The 22,369-nt window shown below is 40.7% G+C and overlaps 1 protein-coding gene across 1 annotated transcript; it reads right to left on the bottom strand.

The window, feature by feature from the left end:
- Positions 1-20,051: 20,051 nt before the first annotated feature.
- ccdc175 (coiled-coil domain containing 175) lies at positions 20,052-22,369 on the bottom strand. Its single transcript, XM_030139252.1, has one exon. It carries the CDS (start codon positions 22,260-22,262, stop codon positions 20,052-20,054), a length of 2,211 nt encoding a protein of 736 aa, XP_029995112.1. The 5' UTR covers positions 22,263-22,369.

Consider the following 22,369-nt stretch of genomic DNA (forward strand, 5'->3'; position numbering starts at 1 on the left):
AACAAGTCAATTGCAACCAGCTCTAATGGCCACTCATCAGGATCTACAAGCAGCACAGCCCATGCTGGAGCTAAAGCAGAGGCAGCTAAGGTGAGAGCATCTTGCGCAAGCAAAGAAGCTAAGCTAAAAGTGGAAAAAGTGAAAATAGACACAGAGCTTGAAGTGCTAACAGTGCAAAGGGAAGCAGATGCAGCATTAGTAGAGGCACAAGTGCTAGAAGCAGCTGAGGCGAAGCAAGATGAATGTGAAAGCAGAAAATCTGTATCAGAAAGAGTGAAAGAAGAACGAACAAATGAATATGTGCGATCCCAGAATATTCTTAAAATAACCACAGACTCACAACAACTACAAGGACTCTCGAACCAACACGTGGCCTCTAACGACACTTTTGTGACCTGACAATCACCTGAAAAGGACATTTTAGAGCCACCTCTCATTAGTGATGAGCTAAAGTTTGGCCCAAGCACACCAGGTCCATCTAGTAAGGAGAAAAAAGCGAGTGTTGAGCAAACAAAGTTTACTTTCAATCCATTTACCTCCCCATTCACACCTCATTACAATACCCCAGCTAGCATGTCACATCCAGCTGAGCCATTTGCACAATATATGGCACGTCGAGACTTAATCACTTCAGGCCTTTACCAATATGATGATAGGCCAGAGAATTTTAGAGCGTGATGCTCTTCATTTACTGGTGCTATAGCCGATGTCCACCTCACAGCAACACAAGAATTAGACCTTATGACAAAATGGTTGGGAAAAGGAGTCAGGCAATCAAGTGCAACGCATACGTTCAGTACATGTCAGCAACCCCACATTAGCTCTGCAAAAGGCCTGGGAGAGACTTGGCGAGTGTTATGCAGCCCCGAAATAATTGAAAAGTCACTCTTTCAGCGATTGGACAGTTTTCCCAGAATAACTGTGAAAGATCACATCAAACTGCGTGAACTAGGGGATCTTCTGCAAGAGATTCAAGGCGCTAAAGAGGACGGCTACCTCCCTGGTCTGGTGTATGTGGACACTTCTCGTGGGATAGGCCCAATCGTTGACAAACTCCCATACGGACTCCAGGAGAAGTGGTTGTCCCATGGCTCCCAGTATAAAGAAGAGAATGATGATTGTTTCCCACCCTTTAGCTACTTTTGCAAGTTTATATGTAAAGAGGCCAAGAAACGCAATGATCCAAGTTTTAGCCAACTCTACAGCCAATCACACTTTAAACCAGAAAGACCCAACCTAAAGAACTTAAACCCAAGTAAATCTATCTCTGTACACAAAACGAATATTTCACCCCCAAACAAAGATTTTAACAGGAACTGCCCACTGCATAATAAGCCACACCCACTTAAAAAAATGCAGAACATTCAGAAACAAACCACTAGACGAAAGAAAGGCCTTTCTTAAAGAGAAAGGAATATGCTACAAATGCATCTGCTCAGACACACATCTTGTGTGTAAATGTACAGTAAAGTGTTCTGAATGTGAGAGTACAAGTCATGACACAGTCACGCATCCTGGTCCCCCACCACAGGCCAACAAGGCTCCCCCACCTGCACGAGAGGACGGCGGGGAGGGAGAAATTCACTCTGACACTGTTGATGTAACTACAAGCTGTACTGAAGTGTGTGGTACAGGTCAGTGGGGTCATTCATGTTCTAAGATATGTCTCACGCAGGTGTACCCTAAAGGTCAAAAGGACCGGGCTATTAAAGCTTATGTAATTCTGGATGACCAGAGCAATCGTTCTTTAGCTAAGCCCAAGTTCTTTGAACTTTTTAACATTAAAAATGAGCCTTTCTCCTACAATCTCAGAAAATGCTCAGGTGTCGTTGAAACATGGGGCAAAATGGCTAAGGGATTTCAAATTGAGTCACTGGATGGGTCAGTAGTAATCCCATCACCTCCTCTTATCGAATGTCAGGCACTTCCTAACAATAGGAGTGAAATCCCAACACCTGGTGTTGTGATGCACCAGCCACACCTAAAGTCCATACCCAAGTTGATCCCAGAGCTAGACCCTAAGGCTGAAATACTCCTGCTACTAGGACGAGACATTTTACGGGCACACAAGGTCAGGCAACAAGTTAAAGGCCCACATAATGCTCCATTTGCTCAACGCCTAGATCTAGGATGGGTGGTAGTCGGAGAGGTGTGTCTAGGCAACGTTCATAGGCCGACAGTCAGCACATTCAAAACCATTGTTCTAGAAAATGGTCGCCCCACAGTTTTTGGTCACTGTGATAACCTCTTGCAACTCAAAGAAAGGCCCCAGACAAATAGGTCCGGTAGAGCACCTGAAGAAATTCTGGGGCAAACCGTATTCATTTGCACAGAAAATCCATCCAAAATGCCAGTCATAAGACAATTGACGAGCTCTTGGTTGTGTGGCAAAATGCATCTATTCCAACAACTCTGAAGAAACATGCCATTGAAAAGCTGGAGAAAGTACATGACAACTGGCTGCTGTTGAAGAAAAATAAACACAGAACCTCAGAGACACAAAGAAACAGAGAAACAGATTACCAGACCAAGTTGGAAAGGCTTTTTGATGTTGCACATGCAGAAGCTGAAACACTCATCAAAATCAAAGATGACATCACCTTCCTTTCAGACCAAAGAGGAGAGAGGAAGATGTTCATTGGTCCAGAAGATGTGGAATATTCACAGAAACAAGAAAGAGCTCAGAAGAGAAGAGCAGATGAAGAGAGAAGACGGCAAAAGGCCAAAGACAATGCTGCCATGATGACAGTTTCGTCCAAAAAAGTTAGTGATGCTGAAGCAGGCGATACAGAGGAATCATCAGATGATTACTTGCCTGCACCCACAAAACACAAAAAGGAGTCTGTGCCTAAACCATGCTCATCAAAAACAATCTTTAACAAACATGTGACAGGTGCACTGGATCGGAACAAAACTACTGATCGAGAGGCAGTCAGATTAATGGTTCCCACTGCTGCAGCACTAGGTCACGATCCAGCTCAAATGCCTCTGTCCCGCAGTATGATACACAGAATGCGTCCAAAAACCAGGAAAGAGCAGGCATCTGAACTGAAATCAAAGTTTGTGCCTGGCTTCCCTCTTGTGATCCACTGGGATGGCAAAATTCTGCCAAACATCTGTGGCATTGGTCATGTTGATCGCCTCCCTGTTCTGGTAACAGGTGATGGTACGGAGAAACTGCTGGATGTTCCTAAGATGGCTGCTGGCACTGGAGAGAACGTAGGCCAAGCTGTTTTTAGGCTGTTAGAAGACTGGGACCTGACAAATAGAGTGAAAACCATGAGCTTCGATACAACATCAGTGAACACTGGCCATGTGAATGGGGCATGTGTGTATGTTGAGAAAGCTCTTGGCCAAGAACTGCTGTGGCTCGCCTGCCGGCGCCATGTTCTGGAATTAGTGTTAGCAAAAGTGTTCACACTCTGCTTCAGGCCTTCAAGCTCTTCTGATATCCCAATTTTCAAGCGATCCAAGTCTGCATGGCCAGGGATAGTGCTGAACAACTACAGCTGTTTGACTCAACAAGAAGGAATACAGGAATTTTGGGACAGTGCAGTCTGTACACATACACATGTGTACAAGACTCAGAAGCAAATATGGGATGACTACCAAGAGCTTGTAGAACTCACCTTGATTGTTCTTGGAGCACCACCAGAGAAACTTCATTGGAGAGCACCAGGACCTGTTCACCATGCCAGATGGATGGCCAAGCTGATCTATGACATCAATATCTACTTGTTTCGAGATCAGCGTGACACCTTCAAACTCACAAAGAGAGAAGAAGCTCAACTGCAACGCTTTACAGTTCTGTGCTTTGATCTACAGTACAGCTTGGGTAGAGGCCCCTTCTGCATATTCTGCATCCACTGGAGACCTAACACTGTGGCGTGATCTTTTGAGGTATGAAGCTTTTGATCAGAAAATTGCCGAAGCTGCACGGAAAGTACTTGAGCGTCATCTGTGGTACTTGTCTGATGAATCTGTAGGACTTGCCCTGTTCTCAGACAATCTGCCAGCAGCTGAGAAAACCAAGATTGTCCAGAGCATGCACACAGTAGATCCAGGTCAACGACAAGTCAGAGGCAAAAGCTCCATTCTCAAAGAAGATGCATGTCTTGGAGATTTCGCAACACAGCGCACAAAGACAATTTTCTCTCGTTTGGAAATTGAGGACGCATTCCTTGCAAAAAATCCAGCAGACTGGAACAACAGCCCAGACTACGCAGCAGCAAAAGAACGAGTGAGAAATCTTCGTGTAGTCAATGACACAGCAGAGCGCGGTGTTAAACTCTTTGATGACTACAACAAACTCGTAACCAACAATGAGGAAGAAAAACAGCTACTTTTGCAAGTTGTAGAACACAACCGGAAACTAATTCCAACGAACACTACCAAGAAACTGGCTATTGACGCTCTGAAGAAATAGTTCTATTTTGTTAATGTATGTTGATGCTCTGAGAAAATAATTATATTTTGTTCATGCGTGTTGATGTTCTAAAGGAATAATTCTATTTTGTTCATGTGCTTTGACATTGCGAGTTTGTAATAACTTTTGTATATTTTCACTAAAGTGTCATAAATGACATACCAAGAATATCATATTTTTAATTTTAATTTAACTAATTTTGATCATACTAATTTTGTAATACTCATCGATATAATTATATATAATTTGATAGTATGTCAATTGTCATTTTAAAACAAAGATCTGTGAGTATGAGTGTACGCATTGTCGGTTTAGCCCTCTAAATATAAATATTTTATTTTAATTATTTCCTTTTTTTGTTTTGGATAATACAACTTAGCAAACGGTTATTTAATGTAGTTTGAGTCAGATTGATGCTCTTAGTTAATCATCTGAGAGAAAAGAAGTTCTCTAAAATTGTGATTATTTTTTATCAAAATATGACAATATCGAAAATACATTGTGAGGTTGACCTATCTTGAGCACTGCCATTCACTGAATATATCAACCTAAAACTTTGCAAAATAAAATAAAGTGACAATTGGAACAATTTGGGAAGGTGCCTAGACTTCTTTCAATTAATTAATTTTTTTCTCAAATTATTGGACCACCCTAGTATTCATCAATCCTCAAACCCCGAACAGTGGCACTATGTGCGCACAGAGGAAAACCCAGCGGATCATGCATCACGATCGCTACCAGCATCACAACTGACAAAAACAACATGGTTTACAGGCCCATCATTCATCCATCGTCTTCCTGCTGAGTCTACACAAGAAAGTACAAAGTTTGAATTAATTTAACCAGACACAGACTCTGAAATTAGACCACAAGTCAAAACATATGTCACTCACCTTCAAGTGCTCATCAGCAAACGCTTCGAACGCTTTTCCACCTTCAAGTCCCTGGTCAGAGCTATAGCGTTCCTTATCCACATTACAAAATCTTTCAATGGCACCAACCCACACAGTGAGTGCAAAGGGTGGCATAAATGTAACTTACCTCGTACAATAGATGAAATGACTCAGGCAAAGAATGTCATCCTCAAAGCAACACAAAAGGACGTATTTGAAAAGGAACTGTCTGCTCTTGAAACTGGCAAGCCAATTCCCAAACAGAGTCCCCAGCAAAAACTCAGCCCAGTCCTAGAAAATGGTCTTATCTCTGTTGGAGGCCGACTTAAACATTCTAGCTACGAGAACTTTGAAAAGAGCCCCATAATTCTTCCCAAAGACAATCATGTGTCCCTACTGCTCACTTGCCACTACCACAAACAGGTAAAGCACCAAGCACTTCCTGATGGAAGAAGCAATCAGGGGTGCGGGGCTTTGGATTTTAGGCGGCAAAAGACTAGTCAACTCAGTAATCCACAAATGCATAATCTGCCGCAAACTACGTGGAAAACAGGAAGAACAACGTATGACAGATCTACCACCCAAATGCCTTAAAACTTGTCCTCCTTTCACCTACATTGGCCTAGACGTTTTCGGGCCTTGGACAGTATCAGCTAGGTGCACCAGAGGCGGACAAGCTGAAAGTAAACGATGGGCCATAATGTTCAGTTGCATGAACTCGAGGGCTGTGCATATTGAGGTGATGGAATCATTAGACACGTCCAGCTCCATTAATGCCCTAAGACGTTTCTTTGCACTGAGAGGGCCTGCCAAACACCTACTTTCTGATCGTGGCACAAATTTCATAGGGGCATCTAAGGAGTTAGGAATGGACAGGGCAGTACAACAGTACCTGAAAGACCAAGGCTGCAGCTGGGAATTCAATCCGCCTCATGCCTCCCACATGGGAGGCTCTTGGGAGCGCATGATTGGCGTTGCCCGCAGAGTCCTTGACTCCATCCTGCTGCAAAATAAGGTACAACTGACTCATGAAGTGTTGTGCACACTTATGTCAGAAGTTACGGCCATCCTAAATGCAAGGTCACTCCTTCCAGTGTCCTCCGATCCAGAGAATCCATTCATCCTCTCCCCTTCAATGCTCCTTACACAGAAGTCTTGTCTTTTACCATCACCTGGAGACTTCCTCTACAAAGACCTTTACACGAAGCAATGGAGACAAGTCCAGGCTCTTGCCAACCAGTTTTGGATGCGCTGGAGGCGAGAGTATCTCCCAACACTCCAAAAACATCAAAAATGGACTATATCCCGCAGAAACCTTCAAGTTGGTGACCTAGTCCTGCTTAAGGATAAGCAAGTCACACGCAACAGCTGGCCCATGGCTAGAGTCACTGCTACATTCCCAGGGAAGGATGGTCACGTAAGGAAGATTGAGATCAAAGCAAGTGATCAAGGCTGTTTAAAGACTTTTATGCGACCAGTTACCGAAGTCATTCTCCTACTGCCGAAGGACGAAGTGATTTAAGTTCATTTCATAGTGGCCTGCACAAGGCCAGGCGGGGAGTGTGTTGCCTTTAAGGCAATATGTCTAATAAATAAGTTCATGAGTGTAAATAATGATTCTAAAATGTTTTTTACAATGTTAAAAGTCAGTGTAACTTGTACAGAAAAATAATTCATGGTTTAATAAGTTTTTGTTAAAAAAACATTATCGCTAAATTGCACTTCCGGTTTCGGATGTCTTACTTCCAGTTTCCGGTTTCCAGTATCGGACTGTAAACAGAGTTCATCATGGTAGATGCTAAGCATGGTACCATAATCCGTCGCCATCCAGGGTTAATCATCAGGCAGGGAATGCCGTAAGTTCATTAATATAACTCTAAATATGTTTAAGATACGAAATAAGTTATACTTAATTTAAAATATATTGTTTGTATAAATTGTTCGTACTTTGTTTTCTATGTCAACTGGCGCAATGTATTGAAAGTGCTTGTATTGTTTGTCACAGTTTTCACCATCATATAGGAGAGAATTAAAGCAGCAAACCTCATCCAGGCTCTTCATTGATGGTTTAGCTCGGTGTTTCGACCTGGTTACAACAACTTTGTTGAAAACACTACAAATCCTGTGTGAAGCTGTGTCACTGCTGGATACAGTGTCAATTCTGCTGAAGTTTACACCTGTCTGTTTGCTGTGTGTCCATTAACCCATAAAGACCCAAACAAGCACTGGTAACTGAAATCATCTAATATGAAATTTTTTATAACTTCTGATCCACTAATCCTATCAATACATGTCAATAATAGGTCTAAAATAGTTCTTCATCTTTTCATGGTCATCAGATATGATCCATTTGGACGTTCAGAAGCTCCGTAGTTACCGTGGAAACACCGTCATCTTCTCCAACATTGATTCCCCAGTCAAACCCATGGAGTTAGATTACTGACAGCGTATGGACACACTGGGTTTATGTTCAGTTATTGATATCTTTGCAGGAAAAAGTCAGTTTTTCTTTAATTTTATCTGTTTCTCATATAGTAACAATCAACTTTAATCTGACTTTTTATGAACATCTACATGATTAGTGAATTAAATAAAAGAAAATACTTGATTTTCACAGAAAATTCTCAAAATTCAGAGGATAATATCACAATGAATAAATCACTTAAGAAAGGTTAAATAGAAAGAAAGATTCATTTAGGAACTGCCACCAAAGTCACACTGGGTCTTTATGGGTAAAGTAGACACACCCACAGACCTGTTGTTTTTGTGTTCTTACTTATTTGATTTTTAATTTCAAGCAGACAATGGACAAACAAATGTTGTTTTTCACGATTCAGTTTATACAAAAAAACTAAAAAAAGTAGTTCTCTTTTTAATTTCTCAGGCTAAATTGAATATCTGAAGGAATGGGATATGATTAAGTAATTTTAAAAATATATTTTTCTGTTTTTTTTTTTTTTTTTTTTTGAATAGGTATCTGATAGTTGAAAACCAGGTGGCGTACTCACTTGGTTTGAGCACAGTTTCATGGGCTCTACAGTAAATGGTGAGTATTATTAAAATGATTTTGATCATTTACTTGATGTGTTTTACTTGGTCTGACAATGTTGCTTTTAATTTCTGGAAAAAAAACAAAACAAAACATTTTATATGTGCTACAATTGCCATACAATTTACTAGAGCAACATTCCTTGCTAAAACAAATGCAGTCTAATACAGCAGTCCTGTAATAATGAAGGTCATGGTATTCATTCACTGTAATGTATAATATTTTTTAGGTATTTGGTGTTCCTCTAGTTCAGAGGCCAGTGACCACTTTGCATGGAGCACTGTTCCAAAGGCTCTGTAGTAAATGGTGAGTATTCAAATTATTTTGTATTTGATTATTGTATTTGATATTCAATTTGATTACACAGACTTTCAAAACTCATGTATATGACAATGTTGCTATCAATTTCTGAAATATTCACCTAAAGATTTTGAATACAGTGTGCTAAAATGTCAACAACATACACATTATCCAATTTAATGGATCCACATTTTTAGCTTAGCAAATATAGTCTAATACAACAGGCCTGCAATCAGTCCTACCATCAAAAAGGCTAGTGTGTGATGTTCTTAAGTTTCAAAGAGTAGGCCTGTAACGGTACACGTACCGAACCGAACTGTTTCAGTACACACCTGTTCAGTTCGGTACACAGCTGTACCGAAACGGCACAGTATGATGAGAAAAAGAAAAAGGAACGAAAGACGTCGTTCAATGCGGAACTTTAAATCCACGCGAGTTTCACACGGACATATGGAAGGACACACACATTGACCCGAAATATGAAATAGCAGCTGATATAAGGTTAAAAAAAACAACAAATATGATGTGAACCTGGAAGGAAGAGACTGAAGACCCTCTGCCATCAGTACAGTCCAGTTTGGATCACTTCAGGTTCAGGTGAAAGACAACAACGAGGAAAGAGACGTTAATAAGACGGACATTGTTTGGCAACTATGAACTATGGTAGTTCTACAACACTTACACTAGCTCTGTCTGTCTGTCTGTCTGTCTATCATGCATGCTGTATAATAGAGGAATAAATAGAACGTTGAATTTATGTAAAGTTTCACTTTCGTTTCACGACAGCGTTCGTTACGTTAGTTATGGACTGCACCCACAGGTATATAACTGCGCGCCCCCCCCCCAGCTCTGACAATCAATCAATCAATCAATCAATAAATAAATAAATTAATTAATTAAAAAAAAAAAAATCCCCCTTGCACACAGGCACACAACACAGTTTGTTCTCTGTCCTAAAATAAATAATTTGGTTCATTGTGTTGTCAGTGTTTCTCTTCAGTTTGTTTAAACAGAATACCAGTTTACCCTCTTGTTAATGTTGCACTTCATGTGGAATTTTTTTGGTATTTTTCTGCAGAATGTGAACTGACAGAACTGTGATTAGATTTTTCTTGTTTGTTTGAAACTACCTTTCCGGGAAAAGTGCAATACTGATGTTTAAAATACATTTAGTAATATTAATTATTTATTTTATTTTCTATTTGATTTGTAGCAGCAGAATTATATTATTCCTGTCTTTCTATACTCTATTGTCTCCAAAAATTGGGGGAAAAATGTGAAAAAAATTCATAAATGTATTAATAGACATTTTGAGGGGTTTTCTTTCTCTCCTGTACCAAACCGAAAAAAAACGAACCGTGGCTTTGAAAACCAAAAACGTACCGAACCGAAAATTTTGTGTACCGTTACAGACCTATCAAAGAGGTGTGTCTGATATTGAGGGGGCTTGTTCTAAATGGGGAAAAAGAAGAAATTCCTCTCACAAAACAATTCAATTGCGCCACACAGTACAGCCTCCAAAATGACCAGTTGAATCAACATCTCACTGTTTTAGCACTGTAACACTGTACATTATAACCTTCATGAAGGTAGGATTTTTTGTTTTTGCAATATTGACCCCCCCCCGCATCTTGCTGACTTTCAAAATAATTTGGCTGAGTAATTTCAAAATTAGAAACCTGACATCCCATTGAATAAATATTTGCCTTAACATAATGAAATGTGTGTCTTAACATTAAATGTTATACATTATGCAGTAATCTTTTTCAAAAAATTTTCGTTTTTGTTTTTTTCATCCTCTTTTCAGACTAAGACACAGAAGGATGGATCCCCCTGTCATTCTCAAAGTCATCCTGGGTGACAACAGCAGCCAGAGGTTGACTTTCAAAAATGGACTTCCTTCATCAGTCAGTGAACTTGTTGGTGAGGTACAAAGACAATGTGGCCTTGACTCTGACTTCAGACTTCAGTTTATGGATGCACGATTCAGAAGTGAATTTATGAACCTCACTTAAATGGATGCAATACGGAACAGAAGCACCATCAGAGTGATTCCCATGACAGCAGCCTCAACTCCCCAGTGTTCCACCTCTGCTGCTGCTTTGTACCATCATGTTATTGAAGAATCTGCATCCCTGTCTAGTGGGTGTGTTGACACAGACATACTCTCTTCACCAGAATCATCAGAGTCATCTAGCTCCAGGTCATTTAGGCCAAGCATCTTCCATGTTCCTCAGTTTAGCTATGATACAGAGCTGAAACTGAAGCAGGGCAACGTAGCATACAGGGAAAATGGTACCTTGCTTACTCCAGATCCTAAACTGAATCAAACATTCTTGAGGGCTCGGTGCAAGAAATAGTCCGGTACAATCTTTATGTAACCGATAAACAGTTTAACATGGTAGGAGAGGCCCTCATCTCTAAGCATCCCTGCCTGACTGAGAAAATGGAGCCTTGCGTGGAGCATTGCTTAGCTTCAAGACTTCTGAACCTCAGTCTACCATGTTAGCCCCTTGGAATATGGACTGTTTATTACACTAGTACTGGACTGAAATAATGCAACTCACATATTGCCACATTGCCTTCATGTATGTTTTCGGCAATATTTGTTTATTACGTGTGCTTACAAATTGGAAGTCGGAAGTCAGAAGTGTTTGCGTTGCTCTGACCATTGTTTTTATGCTACACGCTCTTTGATAACAATTGTTGTCATTGTAAAGGGAAAGGATACTTTGTTGTGATTATTGCCATGTGTTTTTGTACACACATACCCCATTGTTTATTGATGTTTTGTTTTCAGTAGGAAGCTGGTTTAAGGTCAGACAGTAATTTGTTCTAATGAGTGATGTGTCTTTATACATTCATACATATATTTACACATAGACATTCATACCTGAGATTTTTTTTTATTTCTCTCATTGGGAAGCTGTTTTAAGGATAGACACTACTTCAAATAAGTGATGTGTCTTCATACATTTACATACATGTACACATTCAGACTGTTGTGGACCATTCTTTTTTGGCATTTTGTGGTCATTGTTAATTCATGTTTTGTTTTCATTAGGAAGCTGTTCTAAGTACAGAAAGTAATGCATCATTGGCATTAAAAAAAGCCATTCATTGGCTCTGATTGTATTTTCTAGTTTTATAGAACCAAAAATGGATTTGTATTTTAATGTTAAAGTTGTTTTATTCTTTGACAAAATACAGTTTTTCTTGTGAAAAGAAATGTTTTTCTTCTGACCTCATTTGTTTTGAAAATTTTATGTCAGTAATTTTGGTTGTTGGTTAGGCTGCATTAATTTATTTGAATAAATTCATGTATTGAAATAGCTTCATTTTGTGTAGGATGGCCACACAAAGTATGCAGAAGCTTTATATCTTAATAATGTGAGACTTACTTAAACAAATCAAGATGTAAGAAAACACTGCAAATACTTTAACAATACAACCATGATTTTAATGAGAAATCAACAGCTGAAAAGCCAGAAATGTCCAGAGAAGATCTCAAATGTATGGACATTATGAACAGTTCAATTAAACTTGACAATGGACATTACTGCTTGAGATTACCTTTTAGAGATAATGATGTTGCCATGCCCAATAACCGCCATGTTTTTGACGAACGGGTCCTCTGTCTGAAAAGGAAATTGGAAAAACACGCTGCATTCAAAGAGGAACACATTAATTTTCTCAGTGATGTCATAAATAAAGGCTATGCAGAGAGAGTGCCAGAGCACCAGCTGGAAGGAAAAGCAGGCAAAATCTGGTACATCCTGCATCATGGCATGCACCATCCAAAAAAGGGAACCTTGAGAGTGGTGTTCGATTGTGGTGCAAGCTTCAAAGGCACCTCACTTAACAGTCAGCTACTGCAGGGACCGGACTTGACAAACTCTCTGCTTGGAGTCCTCATGAGGTTTCGTCAAGAACCTATTGCAGTGATGGCAGATATACAGGCAATGTATCACCAACTCAAGGTTGCAAAACAGGACGTAGACTTCCTCCGCTTCCTCTGGTGGCCAAATGGTGAACTGACAGAACATCTCGCTGAATACAGGATGACTGTTCATCTGTTTGGTGCAGTATCATCACCCAGCTGTGCCAGCTTTGCTCTAAGAAAAACTGCTGAGGACAATAAAGCAGCATTTAGATATTTAGATATTTAGATAGATATTTAGATAGATAGATAGATAGATAGATAGATAGATAGATAGATAGATAGATAGATAGATAGATAGATAGATAGATAGATAGATAGATAGATAGATAGATAGATAGATAGATAGATAGATAGATAGATAGATAGATAGATAGATAGATAGATAGATACTTTATTGATCCTTTGCAGGAAATTGCTTTGTTACAACAGCAGCAGTACAAGAAGAAAAACACTCTGAGCATCCCACAAACAGCCATCAATGGAACAAATAAATAATAAACAGAATAAAAGATCTATCTATCTATCTATCTATCTATCTATCTATCTATCTATCTATATATATATATATATATATATATGTATGTATATGTACAATACAAGTAATGTATATAATACAATAACCTAAAACACCTAACACACCTAAGTATGCACAGCATACAATAATAATTTATCGCACAGCGATATTAAAAAGTCTAATAGCAGCAGGCAGGAAGGACCTCCTACTGCGTTCAGTCTTGGACCGAGGGGGGATCAGTCTGTGGCTGAAGGTGCTCTCTCTGAACACCTCAAGATGGTGCAATGGGTGAGATGCGTTCTTCAAAATAGAGTCCAGTTTCCTGAGGATTCTCACCCCAGCCACTTGCTGAACTGTTTCCAGTCCAGTCCCAATGATGGAGCTCGCTTTCTTAATGAGTTTGTTCAGTCTGTTTCTGTCAGAAATGCGAGCTCCCTCTCCCCAACACACCACACCAGCACATGTCACTGACACCATCAAGCATAATTTTTATGTGGACGACTGCTTGAAGTCCTTACCATCAGAAGCTGAAGCCACAGCCTTGGTGAGAGACCTGACGGTTGTATGCCAGTTGGGAGGCTTTCAGCTAGTAAAATGGATCAGCAACAACAGGTCAGTGCTGGAATCCACTGAAGTGGAAAAAAGAGCCAAGGAAGTAAAAGAAATAGCATTTGACAGAGACAATCTCCCTGTTGAGAGAACACTGGGGTTGCAATGGTGCGCAGAAATGGACACCTTCAGGTTCAAGATGGCAGTCCAAGAAAGACCATTCACAAGACGGGGTATTTTGTCTGTGGTATGCTCAGTTTATGACCCCATTGGATTTTTAGTCCCCTTTACCTTACCTGCCAGGTTGATGTTGCAAAACCTTTGTAGGTTGAACTACAGTTAGGACAATGACATCCCTCAAAGCTATCAGCAGCAGTGGGTTGGGTGGTTAGAAGACCTAAAAATGCTCAGCACATTCAGCGTGCCAAGATGTATCAAGCCCAAAGAGTTCGGACAGCTCCAGAGTGCCCAACTACATCACTTCTCTGATACTAGCGAGGATGGGTACGGCACAGTCTCATACCTTCGGCTGCAGAATGACAAGAACCAGATTCACCTGGCGTTTATCCTCGGAAAGGCACAAGTTGCTCCGGTAAAGAAAGTGACAATTCCAAGGATGGAGCTAACAGCCGCTGTGCTTGCAGTGAGAGTTGACATAATGTTGAAAGCAGAGCTGCAGTTAAAGCTGGAAAGTTCTATCTTTTGGACAGACAGCACAACCGCGCTAAAATACATAAGGAACGAAACGAAGCGTTTCCACACCTTTGTGGCCAATAGGATCTCTGCTATAAGAGAAGCTACTGCTGTCTCACAATGGAGGTACGTGGAAACAAGACAGAACCCAGCTGACGAGGCTTCTCGTGGGGTTAAAGTTGAGTATCTATTCACATCCAGCAGATGGATCCATGGCCCAGACTTTCTCTTAAAGAATGAAGGGGAGTGGCCTACCAATATTATGGAATCTACATCCATCAGTAGTGATGACCCAGAGGTCAAAGGTGAGGCCATGGTGAATACTGTGATCACGAATGATGCACCAAATATGACACCTGTCAACAAAGAGACAGAGACTACAACAACCCAGCTGATAACCTACTTTTCTTCATGGAAAAGGTTAAAGATTTCAGTCGCGTGGTTTCTCCAGCTGGGAGAGATGTTGCAGTTGTTTAGTCAGAAGAGGAAGGAAATAAAGCCTTCTGTGTCGAGCAGTGGACTTGACATAACCCAACAAAAGAACAAGGTGGAAAAGGAGATGAAAAAATTCAGAGCCACATGGGGTGGTCAAACCTTGTCTCTTGAAAATACTGACGCTGCTGAGAAAGCCATCATTCAATACTGCCAACTGGAGAAGTTCAGTGATGAAATGGCTATATTAAAGAGTGGAACATCTGGAGTGAAGAAAAGCAGTCACATTTATAAACTTGACCCAGTGCTGGAAAATGGGCTCTTGAGAGTGGGAGGACGGCTCAGCAAAGCAGCTATGCCAGATGACATGAAACATCCAGTCATTCTTGCTAAAGATCAGCACATCTCCACTCTCATCTTACACCACATTCATGAGCAGTTAGGACATTGTGGGAGAAATCATCTGCTTTCTAGACTTCGTCAACAGTACTGGATCATTAATGCAAATGCTGCTGCCAGAAGGGTCCTCTCTTCTTGTGTCATTTGCAGACGTTACAGGGGAAAACTTGGCGAACAAAAGATGGCAGATTTGCCAAAGGAGAGACTTCAACCCGACCTCCCACCTTTCACAAATGTGGGTGTTGATTACTTCGGTCCATTTGAGGTGAAGGCGGGCCGCAGCCTCATTAAGCACTACGAAGTTATCTTCATTTGCATGGCCAGTAGGGCAGTCCATCTGGAAATGGCATACTCACTGGACACCAGTTCCTGCATCCATGCACTGCGCAGATTCATGTCCAGAAGAGGCCAAGTATCACACATCAGATCAGATAATGGAACCAACTTTGTGGGTGCAGAATGTGAGCTGAGAGAAGCTCTGTCTGCCCTTAACCACAAGAAAATTCAAAGTGTATTACTTCAGTCTGGAGTGAAATGGAGCTTCAACACTCCTGCTGCATCACATCATGGTGGAGCGTGGGAAAGGATCATTCGCATGGTCAGAAAAGTACTGAACGCTGTACTTCAGCAGCAACACACAGATGATGAAGGATTACAAATTCTTCTATGTGAGGTGGAATCCATATTGAATAACCGTCCCCTCACAAAAATCTCAGATGATCCCAGTGATTTAGAGCCTTTGACTCCAAATCACATCCTCTTGCCGAAAGGCAAACCGGCTTTACCACCTGGCCTTTTTGAGAAAAGTGACCTCTACACCAGACAACGTTGGAGGCAAGTTCAATTCCTCGCAGATCTCCTCTGGCACAGATGGATTCGAGAATACTTACCTCTGTTACAGGAATGACAACGGTGGACAAAGGACAAGAGAAGCTTCGTTGTAGGTGACATTGTTCTTGTGGCGGACTCTACTGCTTCTCGTGGATCCTGGTTGTTGTGAAAGGTACTCCGGACCTTTCCTGACAGGCAAGGACTGGTGCGGTCTGTTAAGGTCCAGACTAAATACAACATATCAGAGCGACCTATCATGAAGATCTGTCTTCTGCTGGAAGCTGATTAAAGACTCTTGTAAAGACTGAAAAAAAAAAAAACACTATTGCACTATTGTAATTGGCTTCATTGGTTCTATGATGTTGAATTGTTATGTTATTATACAGTAACAATTAAGGGCCAGTGTGTTGTAGCCAATTTCAATTTGTGCTGCTTGTGTGTTTGTATGTGTGAAAGTGGGCGTGTATTTGTGGTGAGGCACTTGGTTGCTAGGGTCACCTGCACACCTGTGGGCATAGGTAGCAATTAGCCAGGCAGAGGTTATGTAAGGAAGACACAAGTGATCAGAGAAGATTTTTGAGCCATGGGAAGCCACACAGTTTTTCAACCGTGCCTGTGTGTGTGACCATGAATGGGTGTTATTACTATTTTTTTGTCCTTTTGTATATGAGCTCATTTTTAAGTCATTCAGCCCCTTTTGTAGGTGTTTTTTAAGATTTGCAAGTAAATAAAATATTAAACACACATCCATGGTGGACCTTGTTTTTACACACCATCACGAGTTGGAAATGGCTTCAAAATCCCCAAGTGGCATTTTTTTGTAGCTAGATTGCCACTATAACTCATGTCTGCGGACTGACGCTGTGCAAGTCTCTAGCACATGAACCACAAGTCACATTACAGAAACTGATCATTTCAAGAGGACGGAGATTATTTTTTACTAAGGCAAGTGGAAGACAGAGAAAAAGTCATTTTAAACAACAGCCAGGATTTCCCCTGGGTTTTCTTCAGGGGCCTTGTTTGGGGATTAGTTGTGGTTCGGGGATAAAGGACTCATATTAAGTTATTCTGAGTTTTATTCATTGTTTTTTCAATTGCTAACCTTCGCATACTTGTGTAAGAAAGCTGAGGGTCTGTGAAAGACCTTTCAGGTCTGTGAAAGACCTTTGTGCATGACTAGAGGTTTTGGAGTTCTCCGGTATGAAAATTGGACAATAAAAAATTACAAATTACAAATTATTACAAAACTAAAAGCACATATATTAAACAACAGCCAAAAAGCTTAATGACAATGCCATAAGCATGTATCTAAGCCTTGTAATCATGAAAAAAACATCCCGCAACAATCACAAGACATTCCAAGCAAAGCCAACGTAAGGAGGATCATGTAGCCCAAACAAACTCACTGAAAATCCATTGGTGAAGACTGTTTGCTTTTGTGTGAGCGACTGTAAACACATTATGACTCACTTCCTGTACACATGATCCAGGCAGACTCATTTACTGCATCAGAGTTACGGCATGCATGACAGATCAGTGTCTGTCTGTGTGTCTGAATGAAAGGCTGAAACATTACTGTCACTGTATCCTTAAAGTGGCGTATTGATATTTTCACACTGGAGGGCACCTGCCTCATCACATTACAATATGTGGGGGGCCTTTATGTGTATGCCTCACAGCAACATAAACCCTTACACTGTCATGTTTGCATAATATTGTACAAGAAGAAGAAGTTGGTTTTTTTTTTAAATTATAAAAACAAGTGAAAAAGTAAGCAGAGCATACTATTACCCCCCGCCCAGTCACACAACACTTCACCACTCCTACTCACTGATATCCAGTCTACCTAGGGATTAATTTGGAGTCTTAACTTTCAATCGTCTCAAAAAATGCTAAAATTGAGAGAGAGGCACAGATAAAGGACATGTGTGTCAAATTTGTAAATAATCAGGTGAATAGTGTCTGAGAAATCAGTTGGACCGAAAAAAAAAAATTGTTAAAAAAAAAAACAAAAAAAAAAACTGAAATTCAACCTAGTGGTAAAGAATATGTGCGTCAAATATGAAAAGAATCGGGTGAATAACCTTTGAGAAATGGGTTGGATAAAAATCTTGGATGGACGGATGGTCAACGTTTAATAATAATCAGACGTTGACCAATATAAAAAGTTCATAACATTCAAAACAAAAAATGACCTCCGTGTTTTAAGTGGCTACTGTATGTGAGGGTGCTGGGTATTTAGTTGGTAGGAATCTGCAACTTCACTGCTATGTCACCAAATGTCACTCCCTAAACCTTTGAAACTGTTTCTGCATTCAAAGACTTCAAAGTTATCTCAAAATTGACTTTTAAGCTTACTCAAACAACTTTATTTTAATAAACTAAAAGCAGGAACACCTCATTCTAAATATTAAATTGCAGCTTCATCTAAGAAAAGCAGAGGTCAACTTTTCAAAATCACATGTTTAACTGGGTCAAACCTGAGCAAACAGATGTGACAGATTTCACACGAATACCTTGTTTTCAAAACACATTTTCCTAGAAAATTAAAAGTCATGTTTTAGCATTCATAACTGACAGATACAGCTCTGGGAAAGATCTTCTGGTGTGTAGCTAACAAACAATAAGCAGTTGATGTGGCATGACCTTATTTGTATATATCACAAGTAGCACAGGGGACAGGTCACATGGAGGAAAGCACTTCAGAGCAAACTTCATTGTGTTTAGCTGAAAACATACCTTCTTGACTGAAGCCACTTGTTCACTTTACTTCAGCTCCACTAGTGACGCTGCTCCTTCCTTTTCCTCTGGTCTTACTTTGCCTCCTGTTAGTGTGTGTTGCAGACAAAGCAGACCATGTCTATGTGCATGGGACAACTTGGTTTTGACCACAGAGGAGCAGTGTGTGTCTCATTTGACCCTATAACTGCAAGGTCACAGCAGAAACAGGGGGACAAAAACCAACTGGTGTCCTCTGCCCTCTGCTGACAGGGGCCGAGTTTCTTTCAGCACCAAACCTCTCCTGAAAAAGAAAAAAGTTAATTTAGCCATAAAGTGATAAATTCAGATCAGCCACATGATCAAAGCTGGTCAAATTTATTTTTGGAAAAGGATAGTAAAACTCACTTTCTGAGCCACTTAAAATATTAGCAGTGATGATTTTATATTTCAGGAGACTGGTAATGTACACCAAGCAGCCATAACATTATGACCACTGACTGGTGAAATGGCAATAATGTTGATAGCCTGGTCACATTGGCATATATTAGGTAGGAAGTGAACATTTAGTACTTGAAGCTGATGTGTTGGAAACAGAAAAATGAGGATCAGAGCAACCATGACAAAGACCAAACTGTCATAGCAAAACTACTCGGTCATCAACTAGAGCATCTCCAAAATTACAGGTCTTGTTGGATTTCCTGGTTTGTAGTGGTTAGTACCTAACATAAGTGGTTTGACAACCTAAGGATAATCGTGCATATGCCAATTCATTTAAACTAGATAAAGAGATAATTACATACCTAAGTGTGACTCCTAAAGCACAATGAAAACACTTTGGGTTTTTATTACAGAGCATAGAATCAGACTGTATTAAAAACAATTTAAAAATGTTCCAAATCCATTGTAAAATTCAAATTTAATAACAAATTCAAATCTAACAATAATATTGTAAATTCAAATCTAACAATATAATTCTAAATTTGAATCCAAAGGCACAGTAATAAAGTAATATAGGAAGCCCTGTAATCAAAATTTAAATAAAAAATTATAATCCACATTCCACTGCAATTCAAATTCAGATTTACAATGTACAATTCCAATTTATGACAGCCTGGAACATAAGAAATACTAAACAAGTGTGACTAAGTATGGCCCTCCTTTCATCAAACATTCTATCTGAAGGGCAATAGTTTCTGTTTCCATATCATGTTCTATGGTCAAATCAGTTACAGCTTACAAAGTTACTTGATAACTGCACTAGCTTTGCTCATTTCTACATCACACTAGAGCAACTTATCAGCTCAGGTCTTCTGGTCTGTATTCGTTCTATCCCCAAGTCGTCTACTAAAGTTTAACATCTGATGGTGTAGTAGTGTACTGGTATGTTCCAACTGGTGACTCCTGGTTTTTAGGTGATCCAGCAGGTTTCCCATCAATTCCATCAGATCACCATCACTACTCTGCCTGTCCTGTGTTAATAACAAATCCTCTCTCCAGGCTTCCTGTAGACTCTCAAACAAAGCGTTTGTGTCCTCTCTGAACTGCTGAGCCTCCTGTAGGTATCTGTCTTTGTCCTGCCCAGCTCTGGTCATATACTCTCTCATCTGTTGGATATGAAGCTTCAACCTGCTGTTCTCCACACCAACCTGCTCCAGTTTCACCCTGCTGTTGAAGATGCTCATCTCTACGCACTGCAGCTGTGAGACCTGTTTGTCAAACAGGTCAATGCATCTTGCTCGTATAGCCTTCAATTCTTCCTCCTTCTCCTCTTTACATTGAAGCAGAGAGATGGTGTTCTCCTTCAGACCCTTGATCAACAGCTCCAAATCACCCCTCTTCTCCCTTTGATCAGAGATAAGCTTATTCAGCCCCACGTGTTTGCACAACTCATCATTCCACCCAGCCTCCACCTCTTTCAGTGCCTCCTCTTTCTCTTCAATTTCCCTCTGCTTCTCCTCACAGCTCCTCATGACCCTCTCAGTCTCTGCAGAGCACTGCTCTATTTCCTCTCTCTGTCTGGTCTCTCTTTGTTTGCAGTCTGCCTTACACTGGATCACATAGTTCATCAGCAGAACAACATCGTTGCTCAAGGGGTGGTGCTGATGGAGGGTGTCCTCTTCTTGCTGAAACTCCTCGCATCTCCTCCTCACCACGCTAATATCCAAATTCATTTTCACCACATGTTCCTCCTGCTTCCTCTTTCCCTCCTCCAACAGCTGCCCCAGCTGCTTTTTCTCCTCCTCATAATGGCTTACGCGTTTCTTCTCTGTATTCATGTTGCCATACAACTCATCTTGATGCCTGTCAAACATATGCTTGTTAATGGTCTCAGCTTCTACAAGTTCACCAATGAGCTTGTCCATCTGTTTGACCTCTTGCCTGTGTTTGACTATGGATGCAATGCGCTCCTCCAGCTCTGACTTGGACTTCTCTAGCTGCTTTGAGGTGTAGCTATGTTTTTCTCTTACTTCAGTCTCCTCCTCATGTTGACATTTAAAAACCTCACAAATTTTAGCCATGGTGTCTTGCCAGTAGATCCTTGAAGCTCTACCCACCACCATTCTATTTTCTAATGCTGCAATGTCCTCTTTAAGTTGTTGAACAGTGATAAGAAAGGCCTCACTCATCTCACACAACTCCCTCTTTAGGGTCTCCCTCTGTGTATTTTGGTCCTGGTACATTTGGATCTCCCCTTTCAATTGTTTCTCATACTGGTCCCTAGATGTTGTCAGTTTTTGCACACTGCTCTCTGTCTTCACCATTTCAATTCTGAGTTCTTCAAGGCTCTTGTTGGCGTTTTGTTTCTTCTCATTAACTCTTCCCAGTTCTCTTCTTTTACTCTTTGTCTCTTGTCTCTGCAGCTTGATATCCTTGTCAGTCCGAACCATCTCTTTGGACAGGTTGTCTATGTTTTCTGCAAAAGAATCTCTCTCAAGTGCAGTATTTTGCTGTAGAGTTATTTTATCCTGTTCAAAAGCAGCAATTAATGACTTGAGATCATTTACTTTCTCCTTTATCTTATCCAGATGCTTCTGTGAGGAGTACTTTCGGGTGATTGCTTGGTTCAGGGCTGCAACTGCATCCTCGTGTTCTGCTTTAACCTGATCTCGATCTGGACGCAGGTCCTCATTTTGGGCTAGAAGTGCTTCCTGCCTCTTTACAGTAGCTTTTTGTAGCTGTGAGGTAGCCAGTAGATCATTGTGCAGCTGCTCCATCTCCTCAGCATTAGATGCTCTGGCTGCTGCTACATCAGCCATGATACCCTGATGTGTCCACTCTGTGGTATTATTACACTGATGCCTTAGCTTGCTGTTTTCGATGGTTGCCACTTCTAATTGTTCATGGGCAGCGCGCCTGTTCGCCTCCAACTCCGTGATTGCGCTGTTTATCTCGGTCAGGTGCAGCCTGACCTCAGGTCGTATTCCTTCCTCTTTTAGCTCGTTGTCTAGTTTCTTTAAATTCTCCAGAGCAGTCACTACGGCCGGAAAGTCGAGGAGAGGTCGAGAAGCCATGTTTAACTCAACGTCTGTCTTTTGCTCTAACCGCTACCGTTTTCAAGTTTACCGTTCAGCTACCACCAATAACTCATGTCTGGCATCACCATGACAACATGACAACA

Source organism: Sphaeramia orbicularis, chromosome 1, assembly GCF_902148855.1.
Source record: "Sphaeramia orbicularis chromosome 1, fSphaOr1.1, whole genome shotgun sequence".
Classification (NCBI taxonomy): domain Eukaryota; kingdom Metazoa; phylum Chordata; class Actinopteri; order Kurtiformes; family Apogonidae; genus Sphaeramia; species Sphaeramia orbicularis.